Here is a 19,618-nt window from a genome sequence, read left to right as displayed (position 1 = left end):
AGCATTGTTAGATCTTTTATCAGATATTCTAGGGTAATGTTAGCCTTTATTAGGGGCGTGGATGAACTCGTATTATACTTTAATTGGATGCAATTAAAAATGTAATAATACTTTCAACGTTTCATTTATTTAATTAAGTTAATTAAAAGAAAACATTGTCTTACGAGGAAACTACCCGTGGTGTTTATTTCCGATTTGGAAACTAGCTGGAGGGGAGAGAGTTACAATGGGTTTTCGTTTTGCCATAGGAACCGAAAATGTTTTTGACAACTAAAGGCCTTTTCACACGAGCCAACTTTTTGATCCAACTAGATGAGTCAACTTGAGTTGAGTAAACTAGTTGGTTCGTGTGAATAAAAGTTCGATGAGTTGATCCACCAAAAAAGTACGCGAGAAAAAAATGGATCACTGATCCATTTTTGCTGACTCAGCGTTTTGATATGAAAAGTTGGCTCGTGTGAAAAGGTCTTAAGAAGGATAATTTCCCTATTTAAAATAGCGTGGAAATTTCACAGAAAATATTCGAAAATTGAAATTGTTTTTAAAAAATCTAAACTTCAAATTTATAAATAGTTGGGTAAATTTGGGTAAATTTAAGCAATATTGCAAAATTTAAGTAAAAATGCAATTTATTTTAATATTTTAAATGGGAAAATTATCATTCTTAGTTGTCAAAACCATTTTCTGTGGCTCTGGCAACTTTATCATTTAGCTAGTTTCAAGTTACAGGAAGGTCTACTAATCCCCCGAATTTGAACCAAATCGGAGATAGACACCTCGGATAGTTTCCTTGTTATAGAGAAGAATTGGAATATTAACCTTAATCTTGGAAACTGCTTTGTGACCACTTCGGGAGCTTCGTTAGGATACCCTTCTTCGTACACCTAAATAGAAATAATCCATCATGAATTAATTTAATGCATTTATACATTATTTACTGTAAAATTGACTTATTGTTAAAATGAACATTTCTTAACCATTTTTCGATGATATTTTAACAGTTTGAGGCTCATTTTTGGATCAGTTTTGCTTTTAATGTCATTTGGTTTTCACTAGAATAATTCATATTTTTTTAGAGATAAAACTATATAATATATTGTCGAATTTGTTCAATCTGTTTTTATTAATTGGGTTAATCTAAAACTTGATGAAACAACAAAAAAAACCATATGTTTGGACAATTGTTCCATGAATATTTTTATGTGAAGAGCGTAAGATAAATAAATGGGATATTTTATTTTGCTCAATGGGTAAAAAATAAAATAAAAAAATATATTCAATTTCTGTTAAATTTGTTCCATTTCTGTTCAAATCTATTCAATTTCTGTTCAAATCTATTCAATTTCTGTTCAAATCTATTCAATTTCTGTTCAAATCTATTCAATTTCTGTTCAAATCTATTCAATTTCTGTTCAAATCTATTCAATTTCTGTTCAAATCTATTCAATTTCTGTTCAAATCTATTCAATTTCTGTTCAAATCTATTCAATTTCTGTTCAAATCTATTCAATTTCGGTTAAATCGGTAGTATTTGAAATTGGCGTTGGAAATTAAACTTTACTTTACCTATCGCTTAGTCTATATAAATTGGTTTTATACAGTAAAAATCTTAACATTTATCTCAACTACTCAATAAAACACGAAGTAGCGGTAGTTTTTACCCCATCTAGTGGCAGACGCCAGTACTAAACATGGTCTTTAGCTGTCATTCGTAGCGTTTTCGTAGTGTATTTTATAATGCCCCCATTTTCTGGAATGTTTGTTTATCTGCAAGCAATTTGTGAATCTGACTATAAAAGAGTATTTTGCATTTAGTCTCTCGTACATGATTTAAGGGGGAAGACTACAGTGGCCATTGTCTACTTTCGCGCTATTTCAAGCTGAACTCTTTTAATTTTGTATTTTAACTTACAAAATTAATATTTATGTGTAAAACAGCCTATTGTATAGTGATTAAAATAATTTTGACAATTTAAAATTTAAAAGTAATTAAGTTATTACGTTTTAATTCGGATCCCCGGAGCTAAACAAGTTGGACAAGCGCCCAAACTACCCTTTAGTTAGGACCTTATATCTCAATAACTATTAATATTAGAATTATCAAAATCATTTTAAGCACTAGAGGAAGGTTCAGCCTAATAAGAAAAATATAATTCAATTATGTAATTTTTAAAACAGAAACGATCAGCTTGAACGAAAAAGAGGCTTTTACTGTATTCTTCCCCCTTAAACATAAGGCAGGCTTCATAACTTTGAAATTAAATGTAATTAAATGTAGCAGGATACGATTTTACCCCATTGTGAAGTAAGCTTCTACGGATATCCAGTAACTTATAAATAAGTTTTTACTATCATTCATTTACGGAGATTTCCGGGGAAATTGATGAGTGCCGCCTAACAGGGTCACGGTTCAGGCCTCCAAATATTTCCTATCTCAGTGAGGAATATTTATCGCTTCAAATTCATTGATTTACCGACAATATATTCTCTGGTCCAAGATAAATTTAAAAACCTTTTCGAGCTTAACGATAATAAAAAAATGGAATAAATCAGCGGCTAAAATAAAGAAGCGCCCTACATCCAGAGAGAAAAGTAATTCTCTCTCAAAGCTTATTAATCACGGGGCATATTGCTTCCAGATAAAAGCCCAAATGAATTACCGGAAAATGTCTGTAAAAACAATGGCGAGGAACTTATTTTGGAAACTCGCCGAGGTATCTGATTCGTATATCTTTCAAGTTCACTATATAATTCTACCTACGAACCTTCAGAGGCTCTTATAGCTAGGAGCAACAAACACAGCACTGCCCACACAAGGAGAACGCCACCCGTCAAAAGACTTGCATTTTCTCGCGTACATTTTTCATTGGTTAGACATTTAACGCCTGCTGCCGTCGGAAGGGGAAAATTTGGAAATTTTCTTCCCCCTGCCCGTAAAATGTTCAGCGTAAAGGCTCATCCAATGAAATTTGTACGCAACACTGCGTTAGCGTGTTTAAAGGCTAGCTGCGTTCTCCTTGTGTTAGGTGCTGTGTTTGTTGCTCCAAGATTATAGGCTCTAAAAACATTTTACGCCAGTGTTCGCATGATTACTCACGGTACATTTGTAAGATCTAGGCCCCGGGAAGTGGGGCATTTGCCCATTTTAGTGATTTTGGGCGATTTTCAATTTAAATGTACATAATGTTTTTAAATTAAGACCGACTTGGTTGAAAATTATATTTATAGTTAGTACTGATCATTTCTGAACTAAGAAATTTTAATTTTAAGTTATATTTCGGGTCAAATGATACAGGTGCCATCTAACTCGTTCGCGTTTCGCTACTTTATTTCCAAAACCAGGTAATTTTTCACTCGTTCCTTATGTCCAATCTAAAGATCTAATGTACTGTTCTAAGCAAGCGGAAAGGTTGCAGTTTGCGAGTCTCAAAACTACCAAGGGAAAAAGCTAGTAAAACGATCTCAGTCTGCGAGTCTCAAAACTACTAAAGGAAAAAGCTAGTAAAACGATCTCAGTCTGCGAGTCTCAAAACTACCAAGGGAAAAAGCTAGTAAAACGATCTCAGTCTGCGAGTCTCAAAACTACTAAAGGAGAAAGCTAGTAAAACGATCTCAGTCTGCGAGTCTCAAAACTACTAAAGGAGAAAGCTAGTAAAACGATCTCAGTCTGCGAGTCTCAAAACTACTAAAGGAGAAAGCTAGTAAAACGATCTCAGTCTGCGAGTCCAAAACTATAGTCTGGTCTTTAACGCTACACTGTTCGTGCTCACTTACTTTTCTGTGTCGTATACAAACTAGTAATTATCGAATAGCGAGTCACGACCAACTTACGTAATCTTCATCGCTGATATACTGAACCCTGGGTTCTTTAGTTAGGTAAGTGGTCACTCGGGCTTGACCGGTGGCCGCCTGTCTGTAGGCCCGCCTCATGTGTCGGGCGACGGCGTTGACGGAACTTCTCGGGGCGAGGGCCACTTTGGAAGAGGCCCCGATGCCCGGAGCCGAGCCCGGAGGCCCTTGATGCCTTCCGTAGACGGGGCGGGGCCCCGATTGGGCGACTGGCCCGGGAGACGGTCCGTTCGAGCGGTCATCGTCCGCCTCGTCGTAATTGCCGTCCGACGCCTCCCCGTTGCCTTTGCCCTTCTTGCGGTCTCCGTTCAAGATGGCCAGCTCTCGCAGTTGATGTTGCCGAATGTCATCGTAGTAGTCCTACATTACAACAAAAATACACGTCAGAAAGCGTACAGCAAAGAGACCGATTCAGAAATTTGAGAGTTTCAGCAATCCATTTCTAGGCGTAAACGCGAACGTCTACGTTTCTTCCCGACGTGTTGGTCAAGATTTCGTTCAGCAAATTATTTTTTAACCGTTTTTACGCCTAACGGTGCCATCTATGATTAAAATAAGATAAGGCAACGTTGCCACATGCCCAACAACACCTTTCTAACCCAAAAAAACTTCATTTAGAAAAAAAAGTGACACACAACATTTTGTTTGCTGTACGATCTAACTAGTGGTCTTTGTTGTAAGTTTCACTCATCGTCTGCTTTTCAAATTCCGGATTTCCGTGTTCCCGACGTTCCCAACGTCAGATAAATTTATCGGACCTGCCGTAGACGTTCGCGTTTACGCCTAGAAATAAGTTGCTGAAACTCTACTACTACTTCAAGTAATATTTTACGTAACTATATTTTTATAAGAAAGAATTATATAAATTTATATTTTTCGCCATTTTCAAATAATTTAGCATTCCTTCGTTTCAGACTGTTGGTGCCATCTGTTAAGACTTCGGATAAGTAAAAATCAACCTCTAATGGCGTTACTCCTGTAAAAGGGTCTTCTCCCTTCACCAATGTATCGATATTGCTACAGAAGCAATATCAGAAGTACACGAATCGAAGTCGTATATTAACTGTACTGAATTAATTTTTCTAACACGACAGCCTTAATAAATGAACGTTACGAAGCCTAAAGGCGAAAGGTTTACAATAGTTCTTTTTATAAAGTAACGTGGCCTTCTTGTTTAAATTTTCCGCTTACGTCACAGAAAATGGCTCGTGGGAAGAATATACGAATAAAGCCGGGTCTTGTGACGTAAGAGCAACATTTTAACAAGTTGGGCAAGAACACTTTTTATTTTATAAAATCAACTATTAGCTCATCTCCTGGCGGCGTTTGTGAGAAACAACGAAAAAGGACCGCCGCTGCAAACTTGTTAAATTAGCGAAAGAGTGCTTCTAGGCGTAAGAACCTTACAGAATATCTAAGGGGGAAAACGACTGGTCCGCCATCTATTGGTGGCAATGCATATTAAAATATAGAATATCAAACATTATTAGACCTGTTATACTATACTATGTGAACTTACAAGGAGACGACCCGAGGTGTATCGCACCGATTTGGTTCAAACTCGGGGGTTTGGTAGACCTTCATGTAACTTGAAACATCCTAAAGGGAAATGTCTCCATAGGCAACCGTTTTATGTCTCCATAGGCAACCATTTTGCCATGGCAACCAAAAATGTTTTTGACAATACAAAATGGAAATTTTCCTATTGAATATAACGTGGGAATCTGACCAAATGTAAAGGTACCCCTATAAAGATTTTAATCAACTTCAAACTTTTTCATTATCTTCTTATTTATATTTTCTATTTTTAGCATTTTCAAAAATTAAAATTTTAATATTGTTATTTTCTATGGGAAAATTTCCATTTAGTGTTGTCAAAAACATTTTTGGTTGCCATGGCAAAACGGTTGCCTATGGAGACATTTCCCTTTGGGGTGTTTCAAGTTACACGAAGGTCTACCAAACCCCCGAGTTTGAACAAAATCGGTGTGTTACACCACCGGTCGTCTCCTTGTTAGTAAATCCCACATTTGCGAATGCAAATGCGGGCTTGGTCCCTAACAGCCTTTCCCTTTACTTCAGAGAGTTCTGAGCCAACCTAGATGTCTTTATTGTATTAAGTTGCCAAGCCTACCAACCCAGTCTACCACATAAATCCCATCCTCCTAGGGGACACTGGACATTATTATCTCTTTAGTTCCGGAGTGCGACCTAGCCTTCACTTTTCTAGAGAAGTTTATTCCGTACTTTCCATTATGCCACGTCATTCTTAGCCTTCACTCTTCTAGAGAAGTTTATTCCGTACTTTCCATTATGCCACGTCATTCTGAGCCTTCACTCTTCTAGAGAAGTTTATTCCGTACTTTCCATTATGCCACGTCATTCTTAGCCTTCACTCTTCTAGAGAAGTTTATTCCGTACTTTCCATTATGCCACGTCATTCTTAGCCTTCCCTCTTCTAGAGAAGTTTATTCCGTACTTTCCATTATGCCACGTCATTCTTAGCCTTCCCTCTTCTAGAGAAGTTTATTCCGTACTTTCCATTATGCCACGTCATTCTTAGCCTTCCCTCTTCTAGAGAAGTTTATTCCGTACTTTCCATTATGCCACGTCATTCTTAGCCTTCCCTCTTCTAGAGAAGTTTATTCCGTACTTTCCATTATGCCACGTCATTCTTAGCCTTCACTCTTCTAGAGAAGTTTATTCCGTACTTTCCATTATGCCACGTCATTCTTAGCCTTCACTCTTCTAGAGAAGTTTATTCCGTACTTTCCAAAGTTGGTAAATATATATTATTATAATAAAAAGAGTGTTTTACAGTTTGACTCTCGTACATGATTTAAACGTAGATGTATGAAATACGGACTGATACGGAAGCGACAATTAGCAGACAACGGGTATTTTCTGGATCCGCTACGTTTTAGCGCCATCTTTCCACCAAAAGCAAAAAAATGACACGAGACTTCAACTTCGGGTTACTCTAGGGCTATCAACAATATTAGGCTCAATCAATCGCGTTTTTTCCATATACTAATTTTGGTCACCGATAGATGGCACTATTCCGTTGAAAAAACAGATAATATTTTCCAAATACTAATTTTGTACACCGATAGATGGCACTATTCCGTAGAGCATCCAGATATTTTTCAAATACTATTCCGTAGAGCATCCAGATATTTTTCAAATACTAATTTTGTACACCGATAGATGGCACTATTCCGTAGAAAAAACAGATAATATTTTCCAAATACTAATTTTGTACACCTATAGTGGCACTATTCCGTAGAGCATCCAGATAATATTTTTCAAATACTAATTTTGTACACCGATAGATGGCACTATTCCGTAGAGCATCCAGATAATATTTTTCAAATACTAATTTTGTACACCGATAGATGGCACTATTCCGTAGAAAAAACAGATAATATTTTTCAAATACTAATTTTGTACACCGATAGATGGCACTATTCCGTAGAAAAAACAGATAATATTTTCCAAATACTAATTTTGTACACCGATAGTGGCACTATTCCGTAGAAAAAACAGATAATATTTTCCAAATACTAATTTTGTACACCGATAGTGGCACTATTCCGTAGAAAAAACAGATAATATTTTCCAAATACTAATTTTGTACACCGATAGTGGCACTATTCCGTAGAAAAAACAGATAATATTTTCCAAATACTAATTTTGTACACCGATAGATGGCACTATTCCGTAGAGCATCCAGATAATATTTTTCAAATACTAATTTTGTACACCGATAGATGGCACTATTCCGTAGAAAAAACAGAAAATATTTTCCAAATACTAATTTTGTACACCGATAGATGGCACTATTCCGTAGAAAAAACAGATAATATTTTCCAAATACTAATTTTGTACACCGATAGATGGCACTATTCCGTAGAGCATCCCAGATAATATTTTACAAATACTAATTTTGGTCACCGATAGATGGAGCATCCAGAAAATAAGGGTCTTCTGCTAGCTGTCTCTTCCGTGTTCATTGAGTTGGGAATATATAGAGGTACAACTAATCTGGCTGGCGCGGGACCAATTTCTTTCAATAAGGAAACTCTATCCATATGGCATTGAATTTTTGCGCGAATCTGAAGCGAAATTAAAATGTATTATTTCTCGTAACAAACAAACCTTTGAAGTTGTTTAAAAATAATTTTATTCTGTCAACACGATCCTTTTTAACACAAGCTACGGTGAGTTAGCTAATAATTATTTACTTTTAGCCATATAACTTTACAAAATATAAATAGCGCTACCACCTAATTATAAAGATGAATTTCGTACAGTTTTCTCAGAACAGGTCCCGCGTAACCATGGCCACCGAAATCGTAGTTGTAATTCTAGCAGTATTATTCCCAATTCAATGTCCGTGTTCTTCCCACGGGAACGTCTCCAGCGTAAGGTATCTATGCTATTTCATATATCCATGAGTTTAAACATATGCCGACAATTTCCAGGCTTCAAAACTTTAAATAAATCATATTTCCAATATATAAAATACGTTAAAAAGTTACAGGCTTCTAAACTTTAAATCAATCATATTTCCAATATATAAAATACGTTGAAAAGTTACAGGCTTCAAAACTTTAAATAAATCATATTTCCAATATATAAAATACGTTGAAAAGTTACAGGCTTCAAAACTTTAAATAAATCAATTTCCAATATATAAAATACGTTGAAAAGTTCCAATAATTTAGGTTACAAAGAGCCAATCAGTAAAAAGATTGCCATTAATGCTTCAGCAAATTCTTTCCAAGACTATTTTAGATTTTAATGCCTTTGATAAAGCCGACACTCGTCTTAAAACTCGCGATTCTCTAGAGAAATTCTTCGTTTTAAACGAAGTCAGCTAGTTTCAATAAGTTGAAAAAGTCCGGTTCATTTGGTGCCTTAAATATAAATGAAGATTGAACAAAAATACATTTGGCAATTTAAATTTTTGAAGGATCAAAAAAGTGTCTAAAAGATTCCCTCGGAAAATGAATTCCAAAAGTACCTCGTCAAATATTCTTCAAAATAACCCTTTTAAAATGTCTGCTATGAAAATTACACAGTTCGTCTGAAATTTTAACGAGATGCGGTTGGAAAACCGCGCCCCAATTACGTCGTCCGACTCTTCAAAACGAACGAGAGGGCCCGCAAAAATGCCAAAATTTCCCCTTGTTCATTAAGGAATAGCGCCATTTCATTTAAGCTTTTCTATTGTTCTCGAGGGCGACTTCGACCACGAGTGTCTGCGGATTCCGTGACGGTAATAAAAGCCGAAAAACGGAGTATATGCGGATAGATAATTACGATCATAATACGAAGCTGGAGGGGGTGCACTTACGGGGACCAGGAAGCGTTTGACCTCGGCCAGGGCGTGGGCCAACCTGCCGTAGGCGTCCGCGGCCGGGGCGAAGGACGTGATCTCCACGTGCAAATCCTCGTTTAAGTGAGCGTGCTTCGGGTCGGCCAATTTTCGCAGATCTTCTTCCTGCGAGAAACGGCGAAAAACAAAGGTTATTAAGGACCGAATTAGACCATTTTTCGCCACCGATTATCCACTGGCTGTCCATTATGCGCTGGGACCCATTCCTGGGTGAAAACTCGGAACAACTCCTTCCGCGTTGAGTTTGCAAGTTCTCTCCCCACTGGTTTAAGGAGTTTTCCCCGAGCTCTTCGGTTTCCCCTTCCATAAAAACTTGTAGAGGTTAACGGTAATAGCACAAGTGACATAATTACCAAAGGTGTGACCATCCCTGTACTTTCGTACGCTAAATTTTTAATGAATGCTCGACTCGAGATCGACCACATTAAAGACTATTAACTGTCGCCTTTCTGGATCTTTTTTTAGTCTATGGTATTATATCGTAGGTAGATGGCGATAGCATCTGCACAGAACGACGAAAAATCACAAACTACACCAACTTTGACCAGTGCTACATAGTTCCTCCGTTCCTCACTACGAGGCGTTATTTGTTAGTTTTAACTTCCTTCCCTCCCCAAGGCATACTTTCCCTTCTCCCCTCCCAACTTGTATTTCGCTCGTAACATTAATTCAGAAATAGGTCCGATATATGACACACTTTTGGTAATAGTAAGTGAAGGGAGCTGTTGGCTCGCGTGGCATGCAGGGCTTGCCACCACCCTCCTACGCATTGTAACCCGGCCACTTGAATTAATGGCTTTAAATGTCGCTTGGTGACTTAGGCCTAAGGTGGTGCCAAGGGTATTAGCCTAGCTGATTAACTTAAGCTTCTATTATCCAAATACTAAACTAACCAAAATTAGAAATTACAATAAAATCATGATCCGTCCAAAATGACAATGCGCGTGTGCAGAAGAGGTTGCTATCAAAATATCAAACCATCGAGAGTATTGGTCAAATTGAAAATCGTGGTGGTCTGTAATGCTGACGTAAATGATTTTAATGAAATGCTTCGACACACGGTCGATGGTGCCAATTTAAGCCTTGGGCACCAAAAATAAACAGATATTTGTCGTCTGCTTAAGCATTTTGTTTATGATTTGACTCGAATACCAGATAAAGCGTAACATACTGCCACTACTTAAAATTTAACTTACACAATCGATAGTTTGATATTTCGATATCCACTCCTTCTCCACACGCGCATTGCCATTTTTGTTAATACGGTTTGAACACTTCCGTGTGTGTTGGCCTATTTTTGGACTAATTTATAACTAAAACATGATCTTATTTATGTTAAGGGACAACATGGCCAAGGAGAAATATACTATATATAATCAGTCTAATTAAAAAAAATTCGGAGTAGTTAAATTGACACATAATTATTTTAAAAATATTGTTGTTTAATGAAGATATCGTCATCTATCTGGTTATATTAAAATTATAATTTCGAGATTTAAGTTGAAATAAATATTTTTAAATAAGGGTGTGTATGGTTTTAGTTGAACTGAAATGAACTGAGGGCGCGTAAAGTTCTGGCTTACAAAAAACCATTTTAATTTTTTTTAAATAATTTATCTATCCTGTTGCATCAGTAGCTGTTAATTCAATTAGGTCTCAAGGGGAAATTTGGCTTTGCAATTGAAATGACTAATAACAAAATTATCAAAAACCGCTTTACTGTTATCTCGATCAGTATACAACTAGTTGGTAACCACAAAAGAATTTAAATACCTAGTTGCTCGAACGAAGTACCTTCGCAAGGTCCTTCTGACTTTTCGAAATATATTTCAGAAAAGCTAGTGATTTCCCAAAACTATTATATATTGAAATTTAGTTATTAATAAAAATCAGTTAAGTTAATACCCAAGGCACCGCCTTAGGTCCAAGTCATCTAGCGACTTTTAATGCCCCTAATTCAGGTGGCCGGTGGTGGCAAGCCCTTAATGCCAAGCGAGTCAACAGCTCCCTACACCATGGATACTACTGCCGTACAAAGCACAAAAGCATTAACGACCAAATTTTCGATTTACAGATTTTGGTTTTAATTCACCTTATTTTATACGTTAAATTCAATTTAGAACTAATTTCCGAATTGAAAATTTTTGTTCTTAGAGAAATGACTTGTTGCAAAACGCATTATTTTAGGTTTTTGCATTATTTTCAAACCAAAAACGCATTAATGTGTTTATTTTCTTTAAAAGTCAAATCAAAACGCATTTTTTTCGCGTTTTAAGACATAGATAATGCAACATATACGTGGTAAAAAGCATTTTTTAATGATATTTCTGAAATATAATTTGGCCTGTAAATTGTTTAGTACCATAATATAATTTGAGTTGAAAAATCCAAGTCTACTATATAATCTTGAACGAAATAAGTTGGGGTATCTTAAGGCAAAGAAAGTTTGAATTTCGCGGGTTTTCTCCATATTTTGGTTTTGGTCGTTAATGCATTTGTGCTTTGAACGGCAGAGTAGATTTTAGAGGATCGGTAAAAAGCCTGGTTTTTAGCCCCCGTAAACCTATCACACTAAGGGAGTGGGCCAAGGTTATTTGAAAAAAAAACAAGTATCGCTAAGAGTGGACGATACTGTTCGAAAAAAGAAAAAGATAACACGAAGTACATTTTTACGCCAAAAGGTATTTTTTCATGTTTTTATAGATTAAATAGGATATACTAAATATCAGTTGATAGTTTTCATTGAATTAAAAAACCAAAATTAAAAATTACTAAAATATAAAGCGCAAAAAATTACGTAACAATATCAACCGCGTTAGATTGCCATTTTGAAATTTTAAGATCAAGTGGTACAAACGACCTTGCAAGACTCCCTCGGAGTCTCTCGAGCTGATTGATACGCGGGGAGAAATAAAATGCACTGTGGAAGGCTATCGAAAACCTGTCCCCTTAATTTACTGTCCATGCCTACAATCACTATTACCGTTAACCTCTATACGTTTTTATGGAAAGGGGAAACCAAAGAACTCGGGGAAAACCCCTTTAACCGGGGAAGTTCGGGCTTATTGAAAATTATCTCAATCTTTCAAAGGTACACCTTTCATATTAATGGTTTAAATGGTTACTTATCTCGTAAAAGATATAATTATAAACTTCGCGATTATTCTGGAAATGACGATTCGTCAGATAGTTGGGTTTGCCTTTAACAATAGCGAGCGAGTTTAACGCTATTTTCGTAAAGATCTCGAAAGGAAATTCAGATTAAAATAATCCCTCATCCCAAATCTCGGAGGATCATTTAGATTTGATCCGGATAACACTCTCGACTAGGAGATACGAAATGCCGTTTAAACAAACCAAATAACGACGGCCGACGAATATTAAGTAGCTACGTACGCGGCCGGTTAACGGAAGAAGGGCGAAAACTTCCCGTTTAAACAAACCAAAAACGTGAGGCTAATTTTAAAAGAGCCGTGATAACAGTAAATCGAGAACCATGTTGGCTCGTATATAAGAATAACATCGAGGCAAACTTTTAAATTGCGTTTGGACAAACTTTTAAAGAAATTAGCCAGTCGCAATTTTCTTTCCTTTTAGAGGGTTAGAAATCTAATGTTTCTCTCGAGACTCGAGTGAATAATTTCATCTCGACGGATTATGATGGAAAAGTTAAGTCCATTATAGTTTTATACGCGCCAACTCTAAAAGCCATTAACATAAGCCACTAGGACTATACGAAACGGGGGTATAATACTAGTTTTACGGTAGTATGGTTGGAAGTGTATGTAGTTTATATTATAAAATAAAGAGGTATAATATAAGGAAATATACTTGGCAAGGGTTAGCAATTTTTCTCTTTTTTTATTAATACGTAAAATGGTTCTTACCTTGGCTTTATCACGCATGGAACCACGGCCCAGGATTGCCATTTTGGTCTGAGTTTCTTCCTGAAGCCTTTTAAGCGAATTTCCTTTAGGACCCAGAAGTTTGCCCACGAAATTGAACTAAGTGAAAAATAAAAGAGTCTAATATGAATATTTAAACCGGCGCTTACAGTTTCTTTTCGAAAAGAAAAGTGGTTTTTTGGCCAAAATAAAAGTAATTTTTCTTAGCCTTACTCTCTTAAATTTGTTTAAAACATATTTTCTTATTTGCACCCTATGAAATTGCTCGAGAAAAACTACCGTGACCTGTATTTTATATTAAATTTATACAATGAAAATTTTATATTTATAAAAGAGTTATAGTCCAAGTTATAAGACTAAAGCCCAAGGGGGATCTACGGCACTGCAACGAAGAAATAGTTTTAGTTTACTATTTTATATATTTTATAAGCAGAAATAATAAATTTTAAACCAAGATTATTTTATTGCGAGGTTAGCGCACTCCCTGCTTTAGATGCAACTCGTTCGTCAGTTCATGGACCAAGGATCTAAGGGGACTCACTGTTCCAGATATTTTGACACGGTAGGTGGTGCCTAAATCGGAAGGATTACTGAGGTGCATCAGTTTTGAAGCACCTCAAGAATTCGCTTCAACTACCACTACGAGAGGTTTAGTCAGGCTTAGGCGACAGTATACGTGCGATAAAGTTAGGTTAGGCTTAGGTCATTTTAAGTTTAGAAATGAAATGGCTTCCAGTTAATTTGTTTAAAAAACCTCAGCCATATGCGGTTTACTGGTTATTTTTACTTAATACAATGGTTAATTACCATTACTTAAACTTTTAAAGAAGCAATTTCAAAATAAAAGGTCTGAAACTTACTAAGCCTAATCATTTAATCGACAATAACGGCGCCAATTTGTCAAAATTGAACGTGAACTCTCCAGCTTCTCTACGAAACTACGCCGGAAATCGACTTCAGCGACGCCAAGTTTGTCCACATTGAACTAAAATTATCCGTGATTTTCCTATTCCCAGTATTCACGCGTGCTTTTTAAAGGCTGAACAGTTAATCCCCTGTTGATACTGGGTCCATGGTTAGTTTTACTTCGTCGTTTTGTGATATCTATACTGCTTCCCCAAACTACAAATTATTTGATGGTACCAATATAATTATTTTGTCTTTTTGTCATAAATAACAAATATTATATAATATAATATAATATAATATAATATTACGTAACATCCCAATATTAAAGCAGTAGTTATACAGGGTGTTAGCTAAAAAACGGTACAAGGACAATAAACTCCAAATGTATTTTAGCTAGGAATTTGAAACTTTCAGGACACATAGAACGTGCAGAGGGTCACTTGACAACGGATATGTCCATGACCTTGAACCATGTCTTCAAGGTCAATTAAAATTTATTTCGAGAACCATTAGAGATACGAAGTTGGTTTCAATTAGAAAAGGGTCCCCCTTTACATTTTAGGTGTAAATAATTTATAATTATATATTAAATAGTGAAGATTAATTTAAAAGTGTATAGCTTATTTCAGTCTACCATAAATAATTTACGTGCTTAAAATGATATTAGTTCCACTAATGGTCGTTAGATGGCGCGAAGTGGCGCAATGTTATTGTCCCCTTTAAGTAAGCCTTTCCCCAAACCCGGAGAAGACGGCATTCCGTATGGATGAAACGTGTTGTAACAAGTGGTTTAAACCGGTTAAAACCACTAATAAAAAATGCTCAAATTTCCCGATTTCAAAATTACGTTTTTGCGCGTGACTGTACCTTTACATCATGAGGTATAGCAAGCTTATTTACCTTCTTTTATACCCTAACATGGCGACGAATTTTCACGCGCAAAATTAATTTTAAGATCCCCCAATTGCTTATATCTAGCCCTCATTACTTCGTAAGACGACATAGCAGACGAGAAAAAGTGAAGGTTCAGTTTTAGTTTAGTTTTGGAATAAAAAATACAGAATATTAATATATTATGCATTTTTTATTTGAAATTAATAGTATTTAAAATTTTCAATATTTCTAATTCATTTCTCAATATTTTTTTTAATAAATAAAAGTGGTTTTAACCATGGATTTTTAGAACCGGTTTATACCAGGGGGTTTAAACATGGACAGTAAATTAAGAGGACAGGTTTTCGATACCCTTCCACAGTGCATTTTATTTATCCCCACGTATCAATCAGCTCGAGAGATTCCGAGGGAGTCTTGCTAGGTCGTTTGTACCACGTGATATTAAAATTTCCAAATGGCAATCTAATGCGGTTGATATTGTTACGTAATTTTTGCGCTTTATACTTTAGTAATTTTTAATTTTGGTTTTTCTAATTCGATAAAAACTATCAACTGATATTTAGTATATCATATTTAATCTATAAAAACGTGAAAAAATCCCTCTTGGCGTAAAAATGTACTTCGTGTTTATTTTTTTTTTTGTTTTTTTCGAACAGTATCGTCCACTCTTAGCGATACTTGTTTTTTTTCAAATAACCTTGGCCGACTCCCTTAGTGTGATTGGTTTACGGGGCTAAAAACCAGGCTTTTTACCGATCGTCTAAAATCTACTATCCATGGTTTAAACCAGTCTGGCTGTTTCTTGCCAACCCTGGTGACAAATAACGTGGAATTACACTCGCTGATAAATCCTTATTGAATGGCTTACGTTGGGATGGTCTTTGACGGGCACGAGAACTCGGACTTGCAGTCGGACGGGCCTTCCTTTGTGGATGTCCAGCAGCGGAGACGGGGTGGCCGACTGTTTCGAGTTTCCATTGTCTTGCATCGTCGGCGTCATACTCCTTTCTCCATCTATCATCGGACAAACAACAGAAAGACATTTCGTGAGATGGGGGAAATTGGAACGTGCAAAATTAGGGCTAACACGATTTCACACACACTCATTCGACATCGGAGCGCAAGAAATAACTAACAATGTAAGTAGCGCGTTATGACGCGTCCAAATCGTGCCAAAATCACCTTCTCTTACGCGTCATCTCTATCTCTGGGACAAGTATTCTTCTTGCGGCGTTTCGTTCTGTCTGTTTTCCGAGTGTCTCTCGTTTGGAGGAAGGCCAAGCGCGCCAAGAACGATTAGCCTGTTCTACGAGCCCCAGATATTCAGGTATTTAAAAGGGTAATGTTTTTTTGCGCGAAGGGTTTAAATTGGCCCTGTTTTACGCCATTTTAAAAAACGATTCGTTTACTCGGTCGTTATTAAATATCTTTAGAAAAAGCCTCCCAACTGCGGAATGAGACACCGTCTCTTTGGAATCCGCGTAATGTGACAAGTACTTTCATTTTTTTACGATATTATAAAGAAGATATATAAATTGTTTTTTAATTACCGGTTAATAACCTACTGAGAAATTATAGAGGATCTACGTCGCTTTGTGTAAACCCATTTCAGAATAAATTACTTTCCTACAGCTTGCGTATGACAACAATGTTCTTTGGGCGCCATCTGTTTTCATACCTGGCAACTAAATGTGTTTGGAAATAGCATTCAAATGTTTCTAGGTTGAAACTTTGAACTGTTGTACAAAGATACTTTTGAATGCGCAGATATCTTCACAAAATGAATTTAAATTAATTGACATTTAAACTACGTACGAAGCCTCTATTATAAATTTCCACCAGCTGCTGGGGAGTTTCTATGGGAAGGATATTAGCGGTATTTTAAAATGTGATCAGGGTAAATACAGAACGAGTAACAACTTTGATGTTTTTAAAAAGGGTGTCTTTTAAACCATTATGAAGTTATTACAAGCACTATTAAAGTTTAGATATATTTAAAAATAAAAATTTCTATCTAATATCAATATTTTTCACCAAATAAAACCACTTTTCCCTTAAAGAAAATCATTTATAATCACAGCAAAGTTTTATAAGGCAATGCCACAATAGTCAAAATAGTCTGGTTCACACTTACCCCTAAAATCACTTGGTATTAGATAACTAGTTTTCAAAACAAGGCTGAACTAGGGTTAGAAATCGCTTCGTGTTGGTTCGGGAAGCAACTCGTCCAAGACGATTCGTTTAGAATCGCTTTCAAAACGACAAGGCGGGGAAGTCAAATTGCTCGTATTTTCAATAATAATGGTAGTAAAATTCTAAATAATGTCAAATAATATTACTGTATGTATAGTAAACATGATTAACTAATTGTTTTGGGACACATTTTAGTATTTTCAAAATTCTAGTCATAATTTGAAATGGCGTTAAGCCGGGTTGAAGCGATTTCGCACGTGTGAACCAAGAGTTATCGTCGGCGGTCAAAAATGGAATTCAAACCGATTTAAACTGGGTTTTAAGCTATAGTGTGAACGTGGCTTATAATAATAGAGATTTAACCTACCACCACCGTCTCTAGATGGTTGTATACTATTGGACCGAATCCCGTTTGACCGAATCCCATTGAACCGAAAAGTATTTTCGTTTATAGCCCAACATGGAGGGATTCAGTTGAATGGGAAATTTAAATCTGGTTCGTTTTCACTTCGGGTAGGTTAGTTCAGGTTGGGTTAAGTTAGGTTAGGTTAGGTCAGGTTGGGTTAAGTTAGGTTAGGTTAGGTCAGGTTGGGTTAGGTTAGGTTGGGTTGGATTGGGTTGGGTTGGGTTAGGTTAGGTTGGGTTGGGTTAGGTTAGGTTAGGTTGGGTTGGGTTGGGTTAGGTTAGGTTAGGTTAGGTTGGGTTGGGTTGGGTTGGGTTAGTTAAGGTTGGGTTGGGTTAGGTTGGGTTAGGTTAGATATGGTAGGCAACTATTTCACGTTGGGTCTTATCAAGGTTATTTTCAAAAATAAAACCCGGAAAATATCAAATTTCAAGGGAAAAAGGTCTAAAAATACACGTCGGTACGAAATTATAAATATTTAAGACATAGTTTAGTCCAAATTAGATATACTATCGTCACGTAACCTACGATATATAAATATGTATCACTAACGGTATATTCGGTTGAATGGTACATTCGGACGAATGGGATTTCGGTCCAATGGTCTACAATCTCTCTAGATCCGTTGCTTAAGCATTATTTTTCTGACGACTGGCTTTAGAGTCCCGACAACTTTGGTAATTAATAGTTCAGCTATGAATCTAGAGATGGCGCCAGCCACCATTACATCTAGGAGTAACAAACACAAGGAGAGCGCAGCTAGCCTTTAAACACGCCAACGCAGTGTTGTGTACAAATTTCATTGGACAAACCTTTTCGCTGAACGTTTTACGGGCGGGGGGAAGACAATTTCCGAATTTTCCCCTTCCGACGGCAGCAGGCGCTAAAGCGTCTAACCAATGAAAACTGTACGCAAGAAAATTCACGACTTTTGACGGGTGGCGTTCACCTTGTGTGGGGTGCTGTGTTTGTTGCTCCTAGATATCAGGGTGGGATGTTCTAATTTGTATAATTTCTCGATATAGGAAGAACCACGGGAGAAATACACTAAAAGTGTAAGCTTAGCGGTTTCGACTGGAATCGAAGTCTATATTGACCACATTAATGTTGATGTTTTCTAGCCCTCAATTCGAAGTATTTCGACAGAAACCTTTCGTACAGCCTTGTAAAATGGCCATGGCATTCCCTTTAGAACGAAATGCTTTTCAACAAACACCCTATAGTAGAAACACGTCCCAGAAGTAGTTTTCGAATCCAGTTTAAAGTAAACAAGCGGAGATTCGCTTTACAGCCTTCGCCAAAGAAAAAACATTCAAAACGCGGATGGATTCTCTGGCTTACACTCAAAAAAACAATTTAAATTCCAACATCAAAAAATATTTCCCTCCTCCTAAAAGAAGAAACATTTTTAGCCCTTGGCAGTGAATGGAAAAACGATGGAGTGTCGAAATGTTGACTTTATATTCTGACAGTTAACGTGCAAAAGTCACGCGCGAAAATTGATAAAGAGGTCAAAGGGTTCACGCCTATTATTGTACTTGGTGTAAAACACTAATGGATCACATTTTGTACCATTGTGAGATTGGTACTGGATTACCGGAACAATTAAATCACGTTTGGGAATTATCTATTAAAGGGATTAATAATAATATTAGATTTGAGTTAGCTGAAATTTATTGTCTACCACTAATATCATAAGTAACATAATAACAATAAGCATGACAATTCCTATTGCTTTAATGCTAATTTTCTAACCGAACCTTTTTTCGGCATTGATACTCTCTCTTTAAGCTGTGACTTGGACTCGCGACTTACCGTTTTGGATGACTACTTTTTGATAAAAAATTTAAGCCTAATATCGGAGAGCACGTTCTGGAGTCGCGAAGGGCTTTGGCTTTGTTTAGAAGCTCTTTAATTTTTATCATTTTAGCCTAATATTCCGCCTATCTATCGGAAACCAGGTATTTCAGCTAAGAGGAAGTCTCGCATATTTTAGACACTAGAGGGCTCTGTGCCAAGAGAAAACAACATGGTTACGCAATAACTATGAAAATCAGTTTGGTT

The 19,618-nt window shown here is 36.5% G+C and overlaps 1 protein-coding gene across 5 annotated transcripts in view; it reads right to left on the bottom strand.

The window, feature by feature from the left end:
- The window catches only part of LOC149936381 (KH domain-containing, RNA-binding, signal transduction-associated protein 2-like), a 291,391-nt gene that overhangs the window by 7,273 nt on the left and 264,500 nt on the right, over nucleotides 1-19,618 (bottom strand). For 2 of the 5 annotated variants that reach the window (XM_090153325.1, XM_090153329.1), the window contains exons 2-6: nucleotides 15,827-15,972; nucleotides 13,138-13,254; nucleotides 9,209-9,355; nucleotides 3,832-4,209; nucleotides 820-884 (exon numbers count right to left, since the gene is read on the bottom strand). In XM_090153325.1, the coding sequence (XP_090009451.1) occupies nucleotides 820-884; nucleotides 3,832-4,209; nucleotides 9,209-9,355; nucleotides 13,138-13,254; nucleotides 15,827-15,972 (853 nt within the window). The other 3 variants (XM_090153328.1, XM_090153327.1, XM_090153326.1) reach the window with 3 other exon arrangements.

This window comes from Leiobunum rupestre, chromosome 7 (genome assembly GCF_980474605.1).
Source record: "Leiobunum rupestre chromosome 7, qqLeiRupe1.1.hap1, whole genome shotgun sequence".
Lineage (NCBI taxonomy): Eukaryota > Metazoa > Arthropoda > Arachnida > Opiliones > Sclerosomatidae > Leiobunum > Leiobunum rupestre.
Note: the sequence above shows the minus strand (reverse complement) of the source record. Positions and strands in the feature narration are given on the sequence as shown.